The sequence below is a fragment of the Monodelphis domestica genome, chromosome 2 (genome assembly GCF_027887165.1).
Source record: "Monodelphis domestica isolate mMonDom1 chromosome 2, mMonDom1.pri, whole genome shotgun sequence".
Taxonomy (NCBI): Eukaryota; Metazoa; Chordata; class Mammalia; order Didelphimorphia; family Didelphidae; genus Monodelphis; species Monodelphis domestica.
Window position 1 is genome coordinate 534,865,301 of NC_077228.1, and position 22,637 is coordinate 534,887,937.

Consider the following 22,637-nt stretch of genomic DNA (forward strand, 5'->3'; position numbering starts at 1 on the left):
TTCCCCAGGCAAAGAGAAAAGTCTACAAACATAAATGGGCAGAATCAATCATTTCAACATGCCATTAGCTCACAACTAAAGAATGACGTCACTGATAAAGAGTTTTACTCACATTCATATTAGATCCTCACAAGAAAGTTGGAGCACAGGCAGGAGAAGCATTCTCATTGCATTCACAGCTCAGGCCATGAGCTCAGAGTGTCTGAGTGATTTAAATAAAATCCTAAAAGCTGAGACTAGAACTCAAACTCCGTAACTTTGTCTCTACATTCAGTCTTTCTTTTTCACTTTGACTGTCTGTACTCTTAGTCCTGTCTTCACAGATACTTATACTACTTAGTGCATATATACAGACGATTTATATTATTTCATGATGTATCATCTGTAAGCATAATATAATTTTCTTTTTTCTTTCTTCTTTTTTTCCCTTTAAACACTTACCTTCCATCTTGGAATCAATACTGTGTATTGGAGATTGTGAAAAGGAAATATGCCCTTCCCCCTTTCCACTACATGTACCTCCCATGGAACCTGGAAGCAAGGACTATGTGAGGGAAATCATGGAGTAGATAAGGTGATGAGAATAGAATGGCAGCTGGAAAAAGACAGCAATGGAGTCAAGAATATCAAGAGACACGTGGCTGGGCAATCTTCCCCTGCAAAGCACCACTGGGAGGCACAGTCAAATTAGAAATCATGGCTATCTCTGGAGATGTCATTTGTGAGAGTTAGTGAAGAATAAATAGGAGAATAAATTTGATAAAGTGAGGTATAAGTGAATTTTGGCCTCTTCTCTTCCATGTTTGTTGCTAACCAGACCTGCCTGTGAGGGTGGTTAGGGGCCCTCTAGGAGGCTATAGAATAGCCACCTAAATGAAGCAATAAGGAAACTACCTTTATATTTCTCACTCTTATTTTTCCATCTTTCTTTTTCCCCTACTATCTTTGATTAATATAAATATTAATTTATGGCTAGTTTCCTAATTTTAATTATTATATTTTTGCAAACATGAAGGGATCAGATGTTATGAAATTACTTCAATCTATTTTAATGGGTTAATGGATGGGGAAAGGAACATGATCCTTTCCATTGTGAATGGGTCTCAAAATGATGATACAGTATGTTGGCCCCTAGAAAACCTGAAATGGAATTGTAATTCAACCAAAGATTACATCCATCTATGTGAGACTAGAAATGCATTATTAAAGGGAATGAAAGCTTGCTCTGACAGGCCAAGTGATTGGACTAAATTCGATGATCTCAGACAGGGAGAGAATAAGAGACCATATGAGTTTTATGACAGTTCTATGACAGGTGAACTAGGTTCTAGGTATCTTGGCATGGATGTCTCCAGGAGGATAGATGCCAGACTCATAAGGATTCATTTTGTAAAATATCATTCCTGAGATATTAAGGACTATTTTAAGAACAATTGCCCAGACTGGCCAATCATGGACATAGAAAAGCTAAAGAGGACAACAGCATATATCTTTGAGGGCTGTGAAAAATGAAACAGAGAGAAAGCTGAAGAAAAGGGACTGAAGAGATTATGAAAGGAAAAAACTAAGTAAGAGATAAAATTAAAGAAGGAAAAATATGAATTATAAAAACAAATGAAAGAAAGAGCTGAAAGACAGACAGAGGTCACAGCTCCTTTAAAAGAATCCATAAAGCAACCAATGCCATGTTCTTTTTGTGGGAAAGAAGGTCATGTAGCTAGAAGTTGTAGAATGAGGAACAGAAGCTGGAGAAATGGTAATAATAATACTAATAATAATAATAATAGATCCCCCAATAGGTTCAATGATTATAAAGGGATAAATTATAACTTGGTTCATAATACTCCTCAAGGAATCTGTAATGATTGTGGGGCACCACAGAGAAATGGTCAGAATGACTAAAGTGATGGCCACAGATATGGCCAAAGGAATCAAGATGTATGATGATACTTAAGAAGGGTAGGGACCTCAAGGAGTATGGATATAAATTTTAAGTCTGTTCAGACCTCACTGTTCCACTCTCCACAGTGTAACATAATCATAAATACAGATCTAACACCCAGAAGAAAAGGTGTAAATAAAGTACTGTTAACCACTGCAACAGCTCCCTAAATCAGAAAAAAGGACTCTTGGATACATTCCTTGCATGTAAAACGGGTATTCTCTACTGACACTGAGTGACATCCTGTCACATATAATGCATTTGCTGCTTTCTCTTTAGTTTTAATTTTGCTTTTAAGTTTACATATTAATCTAATATTACCTTCAATTAATCTGTTTGGGTTAATGGCTATGTGTTTTTACATTGTCCTTATTTGTATGCTCTTCCTATAATTGGACTAGGGATAATGCTATTATAAAAGTCTATAGACAAGTTGGACAAAGTCTTTTCCATGGCAACGCTATTGGTCCCTATGGATGCTGGGTCTGCCACTGGATCCATCAGAACTCTGTTTTCTCATGAGCAACAATTACAGTCCACAGAAATGAGATGTGACCAGAGTTTGCACCATTGGAAGGTCACATATTACTTAAATAGCCTTTTGCTCCTTTTTGCCTTGTTAACTGTTACACAGATGATGATGGATAGACTATCAAAATGGTTACAACCTGTATCAGTAACCTTTGAGGAATTTAAGGAACTGAAAATATCAGTTGATTTGAATCAGTCTTCAGAAGTGTTTTTTAGATATCTATGACTACCATTACTTCTGACTGATCATTTGCCTACCTTTGACATGTGTGTGACAAGAGACATGGGCCCATTACGTAACAGTAAGTATATGGGTGACAAAGTGAAGTGTAACCCCACCATTCCATTCCTACCTCCACATTCATGTGTGCTAGAGCAAAGCTTAGAAATGTGATGGACAGGACACATGAATAAATGTTTTTATGATTATTATGGTCTTATCTCGGTGGAGGATTGCCCATGGGGTTTGGTGGGCCCCGGACAGTTTTAAGTTGGTAATTCTTCAGCTTATTCTACTCTTCCCCTGAGATGGTATGGTACTTGTGGTTGGGCTTATGTTATTCCATCTTTCTCAGTGCACAATCACTATATTGGTCAGGTAGACAAGTCCATGACCAGAAATCTGGGGTCTTGGTGGCATTCTAGACCCAAGAGGCCAAGGTCAAATTCAGCAGCAACCTCATCAATAGTACAGAGGTTTTTCTGCCCACTCCTGCCAATCTTTGGAATGATGGAAGTAATAAACTCTGTTAGAAACATCTCAGCTGAGGTTGAAAGATTGGCTCAAGACACAGCTCAAACCATCTCTCAAACTGCAGAGGCCATCTCTTTCCTACAAGAAGAGAATGACTCCTTATCAAAAACAGTTCTACAACATCAGCTGGCCCTTGACATCAGGAGGTACATGTGCTTTTATTAATCAATTTTGTTGTTCTTATATAAACAGATCTGGAGAAATTATGACAAACATTCATAAGCCTGAAAGGATTTTAAATGTTGCACAATTTGCTGTAGAGACTCATTGCTGCAGGGTACTGGTTTATTTGCTACTATAATCAAAAGGACTCATAATTTTGGGAATTGTGGTACATTTAGAATTTGTATTAGCTGTTATACTACTGTTTGTAACAAGTTTTAACTCGTGAAAATATTATGTATGCACACTGTGGATCATGGCCAAGTTAGAGAAGAAATTGAGCTGGCTTTTCAGGGAGGAATCCTTGTATTATGCCTCTGCTTGGCTAACCCATTGTCACAAGGCATGTGCAACATGAGGTTCTGGTTGTTGTTTTTATTTACGTTTCTCTAGATTTCCAATGGGAAATTTGATTTTTTTCTTATTTTTTTTTAATTGAGTATATGGAATCAGTATTAATGTTTTTTATTTTGAAAGTTAAGTTTGCAATACCTATTAGCCCTAATACTAATGTATACCCAAAAGATTTAGACTATGAAAACCTGCCATTGAGTGTTATTATAGGACTTCAATTAATATTTGTATCTGATTCCAGAAGAAGGGATTACTAAGGAGCTACTGCACAGTGGAAAGAAGCACAAGGTCAAGGAGACCAACAGTCCCTGTGGGATTGATAAGGATCTAGGACAAGACAGAGGACTTGTTTTGGGGATTGAGGAAGCAGTTGCATGGCAAATTTAGACACTGGACTTCCTTGTGCCAGGTTTCAACAAGTATCTTGTGAATCTTAAATTTACTCAGACTCTACTTTAGAAGATTTGGTTAAGCTATTCCCCTTTTATAACAATGGAGATCCTTGATCAGGAATGTATTGGGAACTTTTAAAATTACTCCACCCTACTCAGACAGTGCATTAGGGGAAGATAAAGTTGTAAACTGCTTATTGAACAATGAAAGTCCCCAACTCATACCTTATAGTAAAGCTAGAACCTTAAGCTAGGTCGATTTTTAGATCTAATACAAAAGGGTATTAAGTACCTGTAAAGGTTAAATTAGTACCTAAAAGGTCAAGCAACTTACAAAATGCAAGCTTAACAAAGATTTAATCTAACCAGAGAAGGTGAAAACCAAAGAAGGTGAAAAATAAAATTGGGCAATCCTGGGAAAAAGCATCTACTGTGATTGGTAGATGAGAAAATTTAGGGGAGGCGACATAAGAGAAAATTTCATTAAAAGGAAGGGGTAAGAAGGAAAAAATTTCAATGGAGTTCGCGATTGAATTCAGTTTGGAGAGAAATTTCAGTTCAGAGTGGAAGAACCCAACTTAAAGACGATCTTGTGGTGAGTGAGAAAGACTGACTTGCTCTCCCTTTGTCTGTGTGTGTCTCTGTCTCTGTCTCTCTCAATTCCTTCATTCTTTATTAATTAAAACTTCCATAAATCCCAGCTGATTTGGGTATTTCATAATTGGGAATTTCCCATGTTGACCACTTATTTTTGATTTGAAGACAAAACACTAAAAATTATCCTTTACAGTTTTGGCCAAAACCTTTACAGTCCTGGCCTTTACAGTTTTTAACATTTACAATCTTCTTTTGGTTTTCATTCTGGCTCCCCTCTCCTTGAGATTGAACGTAAAATCAGATCAGGGAATTATACTTCCAATTTACCTCACAGTTTGTCCCCTTATCTCTTTTATACTATGGCAATTTTCCTTAGTCCCAGATGCCAGTGGGTAAGTGCAATATTGCTGCAATTGTCCTGCATGTTTGTAGGATATAAGCTACTTCAATTAGGCCTTGCGGTGATTCAAGAACCCGTTATGGTTGATTTTTGCTCATAATTTTATACACACAAGATTTTGATATGTATTTTATCTAGAATTTTTTTTTTACTCTTCCTTTGGTTTGGGGGTTTTGAGGTTGTTTTGTTTTATTTTAGGAATTGCTTCATATACCTCATAGCTCAGCTATGTATCCCATGGTGATTCTGGTGCTGGTCAGCACCTTCCTAAGGGGGAGATTTCATAATTATGCTAAAACCCAAGGTTCAAGATCTTTTAAAGCTATTTTTAGGAAAAGAAGATCACCAACACCTTGAATCAAGAAAGTGAATCTTCTGGAAAAGATGTCATAAGGATGCCTACAGAAACCACATACTACATCAAGAGATCCAAAATGAAGTCTGGGATATAATAAACTGAACTGAACGGGGTTGAACCTATCATTTATTCTGAATGAAAATTCTTATGCCAAAGAGGAGTGTTCCCTAATCGGCTTTTTGTCAATGTGTCTATCAATCCTTATTTGTTTTCTCTCTATTTTCTTTCTTTCCCTTGTATCCCCCAAATTGTTGTAATTCCCTCTTTGTAAGGTACTATATTTTATATATCTCTAATACACCTGTGGAATGATTCATTGGGGAGACCTGACATGTTAATCTCCTAAAGAACACAATGGAGGAGATTTACCATGCTGGTCTCCCAAAGAATCAAAGGGGAATTTACGTGAAGAGAATTTATACTTCTCTCCTAGGGTCCTACATGGAATGCTGTCCTAACTTCATCCTCGTATTCCTGGAGCTACATCATTTATGTCACCTAGGCTAATGACCTAGGTACATCACCTAATGTAGGCCACATGACTCTGAACTTCATCCAGACATGACTCTACATTTGAACCAGATTAAAAAGGGAAGATAAGAGGAATGAACAAGGAAGTGCTATTTTTCACTGTCTCTGGTATCTAGCCAAGGAAGATCCTGTTGGATATCACACTGGAAGCATCCACATGAGAGCTACATTAGACTATTTTATTCTATCTTTCTACATATTTTTCATCTTTTACCTATCCGAGTAATTTTAATAAACTTTATTAAATTATGAGGACCAGAGTCCTAATTTTACTATAACATATGCAAAAAGCCACAGGCTTTCACTGGCTGGCTAGCACTACATTAGATTAGCTTTTTCATATCTGGGGTATCTTGGAATAACAACTCATGAAAGCTGAACTCACTAGACCAAGATGTTCCATGGATTTGCATTCTTGTAGCAGTCTCTTTGAAAACCCTGATGGCTAGCCATGCACAGTGAGGCCAATATGAGACCATTATGGACCACCGCCACTGTTCTCCAAAAACAGACCTTGAATTGCCCCTAATTGCCATGCTAAGCTGGTTTTCTGATCAGAACTCATCCTCTGCTCATGGTACTATTCTTCTATCTAGAAGCTTCTCAAAGGCACTAATGGGCAACACTGTTTGGTCATTCACTAGCGTTCCAATGAGAGAATACCCACTTACCAGTGGAAGAAAGGAGAAAGTTGTGTTTGAAGAAATTTTATACTTACAAAGTTTGTTTTAGATCTAAACATTTTTTTTAAACCCTTTACCTTCTGACTTAAAATCAATATTAAGTATCAGTTCCAAGACAGAAGAGCATTAAGGGCCAGGCAATTGGGGTTAAATGAATTGTCCAGGGTCACACAGTTAAGAAGAGTCTAACATCAGATATTAACACAGAACCAGCTATCTCTAGGTCTGCCTCTTAATCCACTGAGCCACCTAGCTGTTTATTTATTAACACTTTTTAAAAAAGGAAAAATATAATGCACAAATAACCTCCATGTAAATTTATCATTCAATACATTACTTGTAATGAGCCAATAGAAAAATGCACCTTTAAATATATTAACAATCAATTCATTTTGTTGATTGGTTGGGGAGCTAAAAACAAAAAATGAATTTCCATCCCTCAGGAAAAGAACTTCAACAAATCACCTCCTATTTTCTCTCTCATATATGTATGAGCACGCTCAGTTTTCTACTTAAAAATGAGAATACAGGTAGTGGTTCAGTGGACAGAACACCAAGTGAGGTCAGGAAGAACTGAGTTCTAATCCCACCACAGAACCTGGCTAGTACTGTGACCCTGGACGAGTCAGCCTCAGCTTCTTCATCTGTAAAATGAACATCATAATATCCCTGACCTCCTCAGGTTTATATGAGGATGAAATAAGATTTAGAAAATGCCTGACACAGAGTAGGTGCTGAGTAAAAGACAGTTATTAGTTTTTTCATTGTTATTCTTATTTTGACTATTCACTCCCTAATTCTTCTCTTACTTAAACTGTTAATGTCGTCATGCTTCCATTCCCTCATTTCCTGTTAAACTAAATGGAACTAGACCCAGGACTGTTAAACTAGACCCAGGACTGATCCCATCAAGACCATTAAACTACAAGGAGGGGAAGAAAATTTAATGCTGAAGGAGCAGCTACTTTTCAATGACTCACCTGTAGAAGTTCCTGTCCCAGCTTCTCCCTCTTGATTCTGAACATCTTCTCTCTTCAACAGCAAGAGCAAATCTAGTTTGGAAACGGGAATCCCTGCAACATGGAGAGAATGAAGAGCTGAGTTGAAAGAGCTGTCTGAGAATTCAAAAGATTTAAAAGAAAATTTTTATGCATTGCTTCTGTTCTCAGAACACCTCAGTTTCTCATAATATTCCAACCTTTTCTCCCTATCACAGTAATTCCTTATCACAAAAAAGAAATTTTAATGAAAAAGAGGAAGATAAAAACATTTGGTAAAATCAATCAGTATGTCAAAAATCTGGCATCATATGCAAAGTTCCAGAACTCTCAGTCTGGAGGCTACAAATGATCAGGCAAGAAGAAATGGACAATCAGGCAGGTAAGGAAACGTAGAGGGACTATGTTGTAATACAAGGCAAGATCGATCAAAATTCCACGTACATAAAGGCTGGCCATCCAAACGTCTGTCATAATCTGGACTATACACATTTCTCGACAATTAAAAAATTCCAAAGAAAATAAATACAAACTAAAACAATAAACCCACATGTAGCATTAAAGGCTATCCTGCTGGTCAGCAAAGCCTTCCGGTTCTGGATTTCTGTGCATTTCACGAGCAGGTTTAAAAAGATCTTTTCTTTCTTTCCATTTACTTTCTCCTTAGCAGTCTGAGCCCCAGGCTCCACACACAGTTCTCCTGCTTCAACCAAAATGAGAGGGAAAACCCCTCATCCCAAATGTGAGTAGTCAAGCCCGGCCTGCACTTTCACTCAGGCCCCCGATTGGTCACGGTGGAGGAGGTAGATTCCTCTCCATTTGCGAGTGCCACTCAAAGCTCTCCCTCTGCCACCATCACTAGCTAATCTCTTCTCCTCTGAAGTTCATTCAATACAAAATTACCATACAGACTAAGGTTTGGCAGCTCTTTCTCTATTGACCACTGGGTCCCTCCCCTCCTTCCTCAATGAGTTCAGTGCCTGCCTGGCTCAGTCTTTCTCTCCTGCCCACCCAAGAACACACAAACATGATCAGAGGCTTGACCTTGCTGTCATCCACAAATGCACCACTTCCCTGCTCGGGAACCCTGACATCCCCTTTTCCCCCTGGGATCTCCATCTGTCCTTGCCATGACCTACATACCCTCCCCCCCCCCCCCCCATCCCTCAGTCCCTCCTAGGCAATCCTCCCTGCACTAACTCACTCTCTACACCTCCCCATGTGGATCCCAGGAACAGTTCCATCATCCTCTTCTCTCCAGCCCGTTGGCTCCTTATGCTGGAGCTGACCTCATGCTGCCAAGCCTCAGCCTCAGTTACTCTGCCCTCCAGTGCCCTCACTCCTACTACCCTACAGCTGAACAAAGCTGGAGAATAATCATGAAACTGTGCTGACTGGATTCACCACAAATTAACGTTAGATCATCTTCACTGGGCCCTCGGTATACTCAGGCAAACCTCTTTTTTTTAAACCCTTACCTTGTCTTAGATTCAAAACTATGTATTGGTTTCAAGGCAAAAGAGCCATAAGGGCTAGGTAATGAGGGTTAAGTGACTTGTATAGGGTCACCTAGCCAGGAAGTGTCTAAAGCCAGATTTGAACCTAAGGCCTCCTGTCTCTAAATTCAGGCTCTCAATCTATTAATCCACCGAGCTACCCCCCCCCCCAAGCCTCTTAGACCTCCTCAGTGACTCACTATCCCACCCACCACAGGAAATTATACTAATTCTTTTCTGCCTGAGCTCAGAACATTGCTAAACAAACTAGGCTGGTCCCCCAGAGCTCCCCCTCTTCTCCCCTCCCATCACTCAGATGCCTTCTAACAACACCTCTCCCTTCACCTCTGTCTCATATAATGAGGGGGCCGTTCTCCTGAACAAGGCTGGCTGCTCCATGTGCACAAATGATCTCATTACGTCCTCGGTTCTGCTGCAGACTGTCCACTTATCTTCAGTCATTCCCTCTCTGCTTCTCCACTACCTACATTGCCACAACTCCTCTATTTGTGAAGACCCACCAGTCTCTGCTGCCTGCTGTCTCCTCCCTCTCCTCTTCTGTGGCTTACCTCCCTGAGGAGCCCACCCAGAACACATGCCTCCAACTCCTTCCCTCTCACTCTCTCCTTAGCCCTCTACAGGCAGGATTCCAAACTCATCATTCAATGGGAAGTGCTCTCTCTAAAGTCACTGATGATGTCTCAACGGCCAATTCCAATAGCATTTTCTCTTCTTCTTTGACCTCCACAGCCTTTGATACTGTGCATCACCCTCTCTTCCTTCCCTTTCGCTTCTGTAAGTGCCTCTCTACTCAGTGACACTCCTCTATCCCGATTCTCCTCTTGCCAAGATGATGACTCCTTCTCCCTAACCAGAGGTTCCAGAGTAGAGAAGGCACAGCCTCACCATCAGAGGAAAGGAGCCAAAGGAGCTCAATTCATACAAAGCAAAGACCTCTTTCCCAGAAACACCGAACAGAAACATTTTGCCTACTGGCCACAAAAGATTTGGAATTGTTGGAAAAGAATTTCTCTCTCCATTATGTTATCTTTAAATGGCATAACTAAGTGATATGGAGGTCGAACACCACTGAGTAATTCAGGTATAGATAAGACCTCAGAGAAAGGAAGTTAAGGAACCAACAGGAAAGGAAATTATTGCATAGACATTGGCCCCCTTGGGTGGCTCAGGAAAATTAAGAAATTATGGTTGGTTCTGGAGATGTGATGGGTGAGAGCTAGTGGGTGGAGAAAACAGCTTATAAATGGAAGACCAAGAGCTGTTTTGAGTCTTCTGGCTGGAGCATGGAAGCTGGAGGTACTCTTGTCTTTCCTCAGCTTCAATACATCATGGCCACCAATAGAGTAGAAAGCTAAGTAACTTTCTACCTCTTTCCTACCTTTCCCTCTCTTTAATACTACTACTACTACTATGATTTAATGAAATTATAAAGCTACTAGAAGTCTTATAACTTAATTTTAATTATTACAGGTTTCTTCTGTGGGGCCTTGAGTGTTCTTATCTAATAAGACAACATTTATGTATACCTTTCTTAGCCTACAGCAAATGAGCTTGCAAAAATTCCAACATACTGACACTGATTCACAGGGACTGGTTCTGCTTACCTATGGAGACCAGGTTCTCATAGTTCTCCAACATCACATTCCTGTGCAGGGCCCTCTGGGCAGGATCCAGGTGTCTCCACTCTTCCCAGGTGAACTCCACAGCCACATCCTTGAATGTCAGAGATTCCTGAATGGAAGACATTCCCGCTTAATCAGGACAACTCCTCTAAAAATACTCCTTTATTATCAACATGCTCTCTGCCTCACTTGATACTGAACTCAGGAGCCAGTGTATAAGCTTCCTGAGTTTTTTCCCAACAATAAACCCAAAAATATCATGTCATTTCAGTGTGTATAGAAAAGCCAAAGATCAGTTTGTAAGACAGGTTTTTAGCAGTATAGCCTCAAGGAGACTGCGTTCCATCCTTATCTATTCTTCCATCATAAGAGGTTTAAAGGAAAAGTGGGTTTAAGTGTTTAAACCTAAGGCCAAGATATGATCTAGCCCTATTTTGTATTTACTATAGAGCTAATTAATTTGACATTCCTGTTCACGTTGTGACTAAATTGTGATAAATTAATTATTGCCAAAATATGTAAGAATAACTGCTATAATGTAGACTCATAGGTTTTAAGGAATCCTTAGAGAGGGCAAATAATCAGAAAAGATTGAGGGTATGGAAATTTCTTTCTGGATTGCTGTTAAGCAGAATTTCTCTGAGCTAAAATAGGTGAGAATTGTCTTTTAAGGAAAAAGAAGACTTCTGGGATGTAATGGTGACAAAGTACACAAAGGACAGAATATCCTGAGATGGTTACAGAGGCTTACTCTGGGCTCACCTGAGAATGGACCTTTTCTGACCATCTAGGCTGTTAATCTTGAGTGATGCAATGATGACATGAGCCAGTGATAGCTTTGGCCTCTACGTGAAGCCCTCACTGTGTATCCCTTGGTGCATGAGGAAATATTTTCTTTGTCAGCCTCTCTTTATGACAAATTCCATAATTAGCACATAATGCAAATTGTAAAATTAAAGTTTCCATTTCCTCAAGCAACATTGATAATTGAAAATTATTAAATTGTTAGGGAACATACACGGGAGTCTAAAGAATTCTCTCAATAAACTTCTGAAATTCCTTGCCTTTTTTCTATACCGTCTCACCACTTAGTCCCTTTTAACAAAAAACTTGGCTTAAAGACACAGCTGCTAGAACACGTGAGTATAAAAAACTTTTTCTCTCTTCTCTTTTCTCCTTAAGTTAAATTGGAATCAGCAGTTTTTCTTTTTCTTCCCTTTAATCTTAAAGGACAGCTGGGTAGCTCAGTGAATTGAGAGCCAGGCCTAGAGACAGAAAGTCCTGGGTTCAAATCTGACCTCGGATACTTCCCAGCTGTGTGACTCTGATAGTAAGATAGAAAACAGCTGTTTTAAATCTCAGCAACAGGACCCTAAAGTCCTGGCTGGAAGAGCTGTTTCTAAATATCCTTTCCCTTAAGGAACAACTTCCTGGATTAAAAAAAAACCTGTGGAAAGTTTGTTGCTTTGCCCTGCTCCCCACGTGTTTTGTGAAATTACAAAATATATATATAAAAATGAGTACTACATTCTTTGACAATTATATGGCAGCTGAAGAATTAGGGGCAGTGAGGAATGCAGGATACCTCCAAATTTTTATATTAATAAGTACTGTCATTTTTGTAATCCTCAATACTATATTTAGAGATGCTAAAATAAAAAAAAATTGAGGATAAAATAGAAAAAATTGAGGATAAAATAGGAAAAATTGAGGATAAAATGCAAGCCCAATTAGAAGATCTAAAAAGTTTCTTACAGGATCAATGGGCAAACACCCACTCTACCAGAAACAGACCTGTTTCTGAACCTTTGAATGAGGAAATTTCCTTCCCTGAAATAGAGATGGAAAACACCTTCCCTATAGCTCAGTTAACAGACTGCTTCTCTCGTGTAGTGCAAATCTTGACTGAATTTAATCCCCAAAACCCTTCCCCTGCAATCCCAGTTTCTCATGTTCCCTCTCCTACAGAAAACCAAATTCCAACGCAAAGGAGATCTTGTCCTCCTAGAGAAACCTGTCCTTGTCAAACTGACCCACAGGTACAAAATTCAACTAGAGGCCTGTTTCCTCTAAGAGAAGTATCTGAAATAGGACTGAATTGGGATGTGGTGACTTTAAGACATAGGATACCGTTTACTCCCCAAGAAATAAATGAATTTACACGAAATATCCCCACATATGAACAAGATCCTTTTCTAGTAACAAAAAAGATGGGAGACATTTTTTCAGTATAATGCGTCTTACAAGGATGTTGAGAACTGTAATTGCTCATGTCAACAAAACCCGGGGACTTAATGCAGCACATTGGCCATCTCATGATCCCGAATGGGACTATAACAATCCTGAGGATTATCTACAACTATACCGTTGTAGAGAGGCCATCCTCACGGCCATGAAGGAATGTGCAGACAATACAAATAAGTGGATGGAACTAGAAAAAATTAAGCAAAAGGAAGAAGAATCACCCTCCAGATTTATGGATAGAATAATCGAGTTTGGGGACAGATACTTAGATTGGGATCTAACTAAAGAGAGTAGCTTAAGACAAGTTAGAAGGATCTTTGTAAATAACTCTTGCAAAGCAATTAAGAATTATTTTAGAACACAATGCCCAAGATGGTCAGAGATGGACCTTGAAGAATTGAGAAAAACAGCTATATATGTTTTAAAGGGAAAGATAGAAAAGGAGGAAGAAAATAATGACATGGAGGAAATGAAGAAAAAAATAAGATATTTAATAGATAGGATGACTAAATTAGAAAGTGGGCATGATAATGAACCAACGACAATTGCCCCTCTCCAGAAATCCAATTATCAATCCATTACTTGCCACTTCTGTTGGAAGAAGAGCCACAAAATGATGGAATGTAGAACCTTTCTTAAGATGTTTGGAAGGAATACACAGTTTAATAATAGTTTTAGAAATAATAACTATAGAAATGATGATAATGGTTATAGAAACCAGAATTCTAGAAATTATAATAATGACTATGGAAATAACTATAATGAATATAGAAATAAGAACTTTAGAAACCAGAATTATAGAAATAGGAATTGGGAAAATAATGACAATGCTCCAAATGAAGAAAATGATAATACCCAACAACAAAATATAAGAAATGGAGCTCTTCCAAAACATGCTCGAGGTGCTAATGAACCTCAGAGAGGTGCCCTTCAGGAGGGTGCCCAAGGAACTTCCCAATATAATGAAAATGATTCTTCTTAGATTGTATTGATTGTGTTGATGTTAATTAACCTTTTTCAGTATTTTCTCCATTCTAAATAGCAGGAAAGAATAAATAAAGAACTTAAGACTATGATTGGCAAATTATGCACTGAGACCCATTTAAAATGGCCTGAAATTCTCCCTCTGGCCCTATTTTATCTTAGAAGCAGGCCTAGAGGAGACTTACATAATTCACCATTTGAGATGCTTTTTGGACATCCGCCTACACAGGCTAAGCCTTTCTCCCTGGTTTATACATCGCTATTAGGGGGAGATATTACTATTGCTTCCTATATACAGGAGTTACAGCACAAACTACGTGAACTTCATGAATCCGGAGCTGCAGTACAAGCCGGACCATTAGACTTTTCTCTACACGACCTGAACCCAGGAAATAAAGTTTATATCAAGAATTTCAAGCGAACTGGAGCAACTCAACCTTTATGGGAAGGACCATTCCAAATATTATTAATTACTCCAACATCTATAAAGATTGGAGAAAGAGACTCTTGGATTCACTGCTCACATGTGAAGAAAGCATTTTCTGCTGAGACTGATTGACTCTATCCTATCATATGAATTGTGACTCTATCTTATCATATGAATTGGAGATAATAATCCATAGACAAATTGATGCTGTTTTTTTCAAGAATATATTGAATTACTGATTTTTTTCTTATTTTTCTTATTTCTTTTGTTTTATTTTTTGATCAGAATATTTGTTTTTTCTCATTTTTTGTACTGAAGGTACACATAATTAATATTAATATTATTTTTTTTCCTGCAGTAATACAAGTTAATATATATACTCTTGCTATAATATCAATATATGCCTAAAAGCTTTAAACTATGGGAACCTGCCATTTATTGATAAAATATTATAGGACTGTGATTACTGTTTGTGTCTGATTCCAGGAAAAGGGATAAAAACAAGGAGCACAGACTAAACCTGAATAGTGCCAATAGAGCACACAAGAAATATTAAACTGAGACTCGAGGTTGCGACGCTTAACTTATGTTTAAGTCATTCCTCCTGTTTGTAATTAAACTCCATAAAAGGTTGACTGCTGACTTGAGTTTTCATTTAGGAATTACATAGCTGAATTCCTTGGTGACCTTAAATTAATATATATCAGTCTTTTAAAGTGATTTCCTTGTCACAATTGGCTCCAAGGCAGAAAAGTGGTAAGGGTGAGGCATTGAGGGTTAAGTGACCTTCCCAGGGTCACACAGCAGGGAAGTGTCTGAGGTGACACCTGGGACCTCCCACCTCTAGGCCTGCTTCTCCATCACTGAGCTAGTCAATCTACTGAGGCTTGGGTCCCAACATGAATTTGAGTGAGCACAATTTGAGTGAAAACAGGAAAGAAATGTTAGAAAAGAGAGGCCAAGGGAGGAGACAGGTCAAAGCAGAAAGAGAGTAACCGGAACTTACCTGAAACCCGGCAGTTAGGACTCCAGAAGTCCCTCCTTCCTTCTCTTCTATGTTGCCAACCGGGAGAAAAGCTATATCTGGAGAAACAGAGCTGGATAAGATGTCCTTGGCTAGGCCAATCTTGCTTTGTAGCTCCTAAACAAAGTCCTCACTAGCACCCTCAGGCCCAAGCCCATCTGCATTGGCAATCCACCTTGACAGATCACTGCTCTATCAAATTCTCTAACCTTGGCTCATCTCACAATTCCTGCTGGAGAAAGCTATGACCATGTGTTTTGTCTGGGATTCAATGGCCCTCACCACTGCCCCTAGTAACCCTTTCTTTCACCTTTTCTGGCACCTGCTCCAGTTAAGGTCCTTGGAATGCCCCCATTTTCAATTAGGTCTATATGTGGGTGAGTGAAAAAGGCTGGCTCCATTCCCTGGCTTTCCTCAAGGGAGGTACTAGCCTCTGGAGGGGCCCCTCACCTGGAGGAGGCCTCTGGGCTAAAACCTCTGTTAATTGACCCTCAGGCCCTCTGGCTGGGGCTTCTGGAGCCTTTCCAGAGTAAAGCCAGGGCTTAAGCAATAGTAAAGCTCATTAATTTAATGTCTTACTCTACCCTATTTCTCATTTCTCTACCTTCACTTTCCCTCTATTTTATTAATGAATTCCTAAAATTCATTGTGAATTGATTTTTAAAATTTTTAACCCTTTTATTTTTAGCCCTTACATTCTGGCAATTACACTCCCCAGAGGGAAGGAATAAAAGTTCTCTCACACTAGGAAGATTCCATTCCCCCACTGATGCTCTTGGAATTCTCACCCTTCTCCTGACGTGTCAGGGTCATGGCTCCCATGCTTGACCATCCTTTTTGTTTTTTCATTGCTCTGACTTCACTCACGTCCTTTCTGCCCAGCTGGGAGAAGGACTCGCTTCACTACTGCGCTGGAGTTGGATGAAAGGTTGCAGAGCAGGGATACTCTCCTGGGTTGGACTCCCTTCCTTGGGGGGAGATCCTATACCACCTTCTCCTTCCAGTAAAGCTGAGGCCTGTAAAGAGATAATCATGTTACTTTGGGTTCTGGGGACCAGATTCTTGTTCCCACTTGGGAACTGACCCTCTCTCTGAGTTCTGGGCTCCTGAGAACTCTGCTAGGAGCCACTGAGGCCAGAGATAGCAGAAGGGCCCTAAAATCACAATCACAATATTGGAAATCAGAATCTAGACATGCAACTAGGCAGGTCAGGAATTTCATTCATTTAAGAAACAAACTCATATCTCACATTGAGAAGGAAACAATGATTTGTGAGTTTAGGGCAAGAATTAGCAATGTCAACACAATTTCGATACCCCTACTCAATTTAATCAGTAACTACTCATTGTAGTGCTATTTAATGGGAATCAGTGATTATAATTAGTGAGTTAAGCTGAATAGGAGGAAATTTGAGGTCCTTTTCTTAGGTAATACTATAGGAATAAGAGTTATGGAAGTTAGTAGTAATGAACCCACAAAGGACTTGGTGGTACTTTTCAGGTATCAAAAGATTTTATTAATTGTATTGGATCTATTAAAGAGATTCATACTGTAGTAGTTAGTTCTGTATTTGGGATTTATCTCAGCTTGTGAAGCTCTATTAACACAAAACCAATTCCCAAGTGTAAGGATAATTTTAGTGTTGTGACCTAAACTAAATTAATTTGGTCATCAAGGAATATATCCCAAATAAAATACCCAAGTGAGTTTGGAAATTTATGGTGATTTAATCAATATAGAGGGTAGAAATTAAGCAGAAGAGAGAGGGAAAGCTATAGGATTTCTCCCACCTGGCCTGTGCCAGGGGGAGTTCAAATTCCTCCACCACAAGGACTTTGAAGATTAAAGCCTTTCTCTAAGAGGATAGTGCTTGGAAGGTAAAGGAGAAAGCAATTAGCCTAAACTCCAAGAGAGCTCACAGAAGAGCCTCACCTGAACTAGGTTACTAGGTTTCCTCAAGTATGGTATCAAGGAAAACTCACCACTAAACCGGACAATAGCTGCCACCACTCCAAGATGCCAAGCCACTCAACAAGCTGCCTCCAGTCACCTCTCTGCTGCAAAAGAGTCTGGAGAGAGGAAGTGATGCCAAATATACAAACAGTTTTACATCACTTTCTTTCATCTCACCTGTACCAATGGTAACTTAAGCTTGACTTAGGACAGTCCAGGGGTCTTTCAGCTGTTTCTAAATTGTCATTTACTAGCACATGTCTAGCAAAGGCCATCTTCTTAGATACTTAATCCTTAGGTATGGGTGCAGACATTCCTCATTTTGTGAGACGAAGTAGGGTGGAGTAATCTAAAGTTCACACAAGTCTGTTCAAACTGTTCAAAATTAGCTCTTGTGAGAACATGGTGCACAGAAAGTAAAACATCCTGGAACTATCCAATATAATAGACTTTGCTACTAGTAGCAGTACAACAAGCCAGGCCACTTCTGGGAAAGACTTCTGGGAAAGAATGCTATCCACATTGTCAGAAAGAACTGTGGGAGTAGAAATGCAAAAGCAAAACGGATAACATCACTTATCACATGGATATATGGATGCATGGTTTGGGGTTTCGGCTTTAAAAAATCACTCTATAGCAAAAATGAATAATATAGAAATAGGTATCAAATGACAACATTTGTACAATCCAGTTTGCTTGTTGGCTCTGGGAGGGAGGGAAGAGGGGACATGGAGATAATGATACATATAAACATAAAAAAATATTTAAAATTTAAAAAAAAATTATTTCCTGTACCTTAGCAACAGTCCCCTCAAATCCCTGAATCATTAGCTCCATTCCCAAGTGACCCTTGAATGTAAAACTACACCATCCTAAGGGCCGCCATCACAGAGGTCTTGGATCCAATCATATTGTTGACCAAAGCCCTGCTAAGGTGGCCAGATGGATGGCCGACGACTTAAGACCTTGCTGACAGGGTCTCCTGACCAGGGGAAGGTCTCAGGACAGGATATGATTGATGACCTGTGAAAAGACCAGTGGACAAAATGGCTCTGGATGATGTTCGAGTCCCTTAGTCTATCACAGGAGCTCCCCCAATTCTGCAGAGATCAGTCATGGAACTATAGCACCCCATTCTATTTTTGGTACCCTTCCAAGTACTACAAACCCTCTGAGACCCTGAGGAGAGGGTCCTGGACTGTGAGCCAGGTCTTGGATCCAGTTGATGAGTGAACACCAAATTCCCTAATGAATTGACTCATTATGACTGGGGCTCTGACTTGATGACTTTTTTAACAGATAGGATATTTTAGGACCAAAAGTGGGTCACGTGTAGGTTCTTTTTCATGGCACCTGCCTTGGCACACAAAGTAGAAGGGACAAAGGAGAGACAAGTGTATCTGAAGTTTCCTTACAACGGTAGCCCAATAGGAGAGGTAGGGGCAGCTCTCATCTGACCCCAACAGGGTCTGGGCACACCAAGCAGAAACATCCCCAGAACAGAAAAAATATTACGCATGGGCAGATGGGGAAGCAGGGTGTGTGAAGTCAGGGGGTGCCCACATTCTTCTTGGGGCATGAGGGCCTCCCAGGAGAGGGGGTGGGAAAATAGGTGAGCAGCAGAGGCCAAGAAAACACCTTCTACCCAAGAGGCCTTCTAGATCATCCTGTCACATACCTGAGACTTCACCATTACACATGTGTGCACAAATGGCACCCCAAGGTACTCTCCAGCATGCAATATGGACTAACTCATATGAAACCCACCAAAAATTAATCCATGAACAAAAAAGCATTTCTTGGTCACCTACTCCACGCCAGACCCCATGCTGGGCACAGGGAGAGCAAAGACAAAAGACAAGGAAGGAGCTCAGGGGCCAGGAGGGAGACAAGATGTGCCACAGGTCTGTGCCAAACAGATTTAAGGCAACAGTAGGGAGGGAACACTTCTGCTTGGTGTTGAAAGACTCTAAGGATCCTGGAGGCAGGCGGACAAAAAGGGGGCATGCCAGGCACAGGGCACAGCCAGGACAAATGCACAGAGACTGCAGCAGCTTAAGGGCAAAGGCTGGTCATTCTGTATATGGAGAGGAAGAAGGGAGAAGGTGGAGGCAGGGAGGTTTGAGCCCACCTAGGAATGGCTTTACCTGCTAATACTTGAGCTCATATTTGCATCCTGGAGGGAGCAGGGAACCAGTGGATGTTCTGTAGTGGGAGAGTGCCACAAAGCCCTTGGATGGTTGTGTGCCTCAGAGGTGGTAAAGTCTTGGGAAAAGAAGGCCCATGAGGGTCCTGAAGCACAGGAGTGAGGGGTCGGGTGTGTGGGGAAAGGAGGGGACAGAAATGAGACCTACTGTGGACAAAGAAGGCAAGACATGCCAAGTGCATGGAGGTGAAGGGGAAAGAGACAGAGGCACTACCCAGCATTCCAATGCTGCCCACCTGGCTGTCTGAGGTTCAAAAGGGGATTTTATAAAGAGGTTCTGAGATTGAGAGGCAAAGGGGTCCTCTGAGGTGTCTAGTAGCAGCCCCTGATTTTACAGATCAGGAAACTGAGTCCCAGGATGTGAACCCGTAACCTCCACCTCCAGAGTCAGGGCTCCATGGAGTGGCACAGGATGGAGCTGAGCAGAGCAAAGGGTGGAACCATCATCCTGGAGGGCCTGAAGACAGACTGAGATTTACCGCTAGGGACTGAAAATATGGAGGAAGGAGATGCCAGGTCCAGCCACTGAGGGGGAAGGAGGGGATTGATGGTCCAGCAGAGGAGGCTGAGAAGAGGCAGGTGGACACAAAGCCACCCAAGGAGAACAGTGGTCAAGGATGCCCATGTGGGTGATAGTACCAATATGGCCGACCAGTCATTGGGAAGGGCTGGGAAAAGTGCCACAAAAGGGGGTAATGAGACAGGGGAGATAGGGGGAGATAGAGGGAGAGAGGGAGAGAGGGAGACACAGAGAGAGACAGAGACAGAGAGAGAGAGAGAGAGAGAGAGAGAGACAAAGAGAGAGAGAGGAAGGAAGGGCATGTGGTATGTAGGAGGCAGGAAAAGGAAAGGGCAGTCTGGTATCCAGTCACTGTGACCATCAGTGGACAGAGGGAGGCAGGCAGGGCTGATGGAGGCTTGCACTGACCAGACAGATCTAGGCATGTGTGAGGGCACCAGGAGTTGGGGAAGGTGGAAGCTCTGAGATGGGGCACAAGTGTGGGCAGGGTGGCAGGGGAGACAGAGGGAAGGAGAACACCCACTCCTCCTGCACAGGGTACTGAGTGCAGGGTCAGGAGTTAGGGAGATCCGAGTTCAAATCCAGCTGAGATATTTACTGGCTTCTGTGACCCTGGGCAAATTACTTAACTCTATTTGCCTCAGTTTCCCCTTTAGCTGGAGAAAGAAATGGCCGGCTGCTCATTTATCTTTGCAAGAAAACCCTAAACAGAGTCATGAAGAGTGAGAAGAGACAGAAAAACCACTGAACAAGAGAAATCTCCACTTCCCAGGGCTATGGAGGAAGCACCTACTACTGTGCCCGGCACATAGAAGGGAAAGAGGCGGCTGGAAGGAAGTGAGAGGGTCTTGGGTGGGGAGAGGTCACGCCGCCACACTACCAGGGAAGGGAGAGGTCCCGGGACAGGCTGGTCCTACGTCGGGTCTTCAGGGGAGCCTGGAGGGGGTTCCGTAGAGCCAGGACAGACAAAGGTTCCGGGAGGAAAGAAGAGGGTGGGGGAGGGGCGGGAGGAAACAGTTCTTCCTGGGAAGGAAAGGGGAGGTCGGCCCCTCGTGGTAGGGTGAGCACAACACCCTTCTTCGCACGCGTGTGCACCCTCCCAAGCCCCCCCCCCCCAAGCACACACAACCCAGTCCACACACACCCACGTGTTTCCCTTCGCTCTTCCCTAGCCAACCCGCCTTCCCAGACTCACCCCGGAATCTATAGTGAAGAGGGGGAAGGGGAAGCCAACTATGTTGCGCCTGTGCACTGCGATCCTCACCCCACGACTGACACGCCGGTGTGCATTCCTGCCTTCCCTCTCCCACGGACTCTGCAAGCTTCCCTAGCACGGAGGAGACAGAGCCCAGAGCTGGAATACGCACGTGCACTCCTCCCAGAATCTCGCTCACGTGACTCCTCGAGCTTCCGTAGTAGGGCAGGGCCACCGCAGGCTAGATGGACAGCCAAATGAAGCAATCCCATAATGCACCACCTCTGTGACCAGAGTTCAGCACGCATTCTGGGAAACAGAGTCTGAGTCCCGCCTCCATTCCCCCCCCACACACACACACCCTTAGCCCCTTCTAGCACCGCGTTCCCTTTCCCCTCCGCTCCTCCCCTTCCATCTTGGCAGGGGAACGAAGGTTTGGTCCTGTCCGATTTATCTCTAGCTTAGATTCTCTGGCTTTGATTAAGAAGGTTAAGGAAGTGTCAACATGGAAATCTAGAGATCCCCAGTTTATTTAGTTTGAGTGTAGAAACCCCAGGTTTTGACCTTGTCACAGGAGAGTTTCCCCCTGAGGGAAGGTCCCTCTTCACCAGACAGTGAACTTCCTGGTAGTTTGGGTGGGAACAGCTAATCCCATCCAATATTAAACATCCCTTTTGTCCCAATGTTTTCTTCCCCCTAGGCTAAAGTCCATGACCAAGGTGACCCAGCCCTAGGCTGAGTCTTTCCCTTTTGTGTCCATTGTGGGGCCCCAGCCCCTCACTATTATTCCTGTCTGGAACTTCTCATTTTCCTTTCTCACCATTGTAAAGTCAATCAACTGTCCCTCTAATCCTAGAGCCTCCAGGTCATCTAGAGTGATATATAGGTTCCCTAAGTTCTTTTGTTCCTCCGAGTCCATCCTGAGTCGGTGGCACTCCTAGGGGCTGGTGACCAGGGCCTCTTGACTCCGGTGCAGTCTTGGAAATCAGCTCTGTTGTCGTAGTAGCAGCGCTAACCCCTTTTCCCTTGATTAAAGAGTGATTTTGACTATTTAATAGTTCTGTGTTTTTTCTAGTTGACAGAAGGATGTAACTCTAACTGGCCAAATCAAGGTCCTCTCCAGCCTCAGGCCTCAGTTTCCTCCTCTGTAAAAAGGGCAGGTTCGGCTGCTGACCACAAGCACCCCTGAGCCTTCAGGCTGTCGTCCCAAGTTCTGGCCTGAGAGTCTGAACGCGAAGGATG

The 22,637-nt window shown here is 41.7% G+C and overlaps 1 protein-coding gene across 3 annotated transcripts in view; it reads right to left on the reverse strand.

Annotated features, from left to right (window-relative positions):
• The window catches only part of LOC100022412 (zinc finger protein 883-like), a 29,786-nt gene extending 8,158 nt beyond the window's left edge, over positions 1-21,628 (reverse strand). The window contains exons 1-6 of one of the 3 annotated variants that reach the window (XM_056814449.1): positions 21,396-21,628; positions 17,504-17,590; positions 16,309-16,536; positions 15,503-15,579; positions 10,824-10,950; positions 7,685-7,777 (exon numbers count right to left, since the gene is read on the reverse strand). In XM_056814449.1, the coding sequence (XP_056670427.1) occupies positions 7,685-7,777; positions 10,824-10,950; positions 15,503-15,579; positions 16,309-16,369 (358 nt within the window). In that variant the 5' untranslated portion in view covers positions 16,370-16,536; positions 17,504-17,590; positions 21,396-21,628. The remainder of the gene's footprint in view (positions 1-7,684; positions 7,778-10,823; positions 10,951-15,502; positions 15,580-16,308; positions 16,537-17,503; positions 17,591-21,395) is intronic. The other 2 variants (XM_056814450.1, XM_056814451.1) reach the window with 2 other exon arrangements.
• Between the last annotated feature and the right edge of the window lie 1,009 nt (positions 21,629-22,637).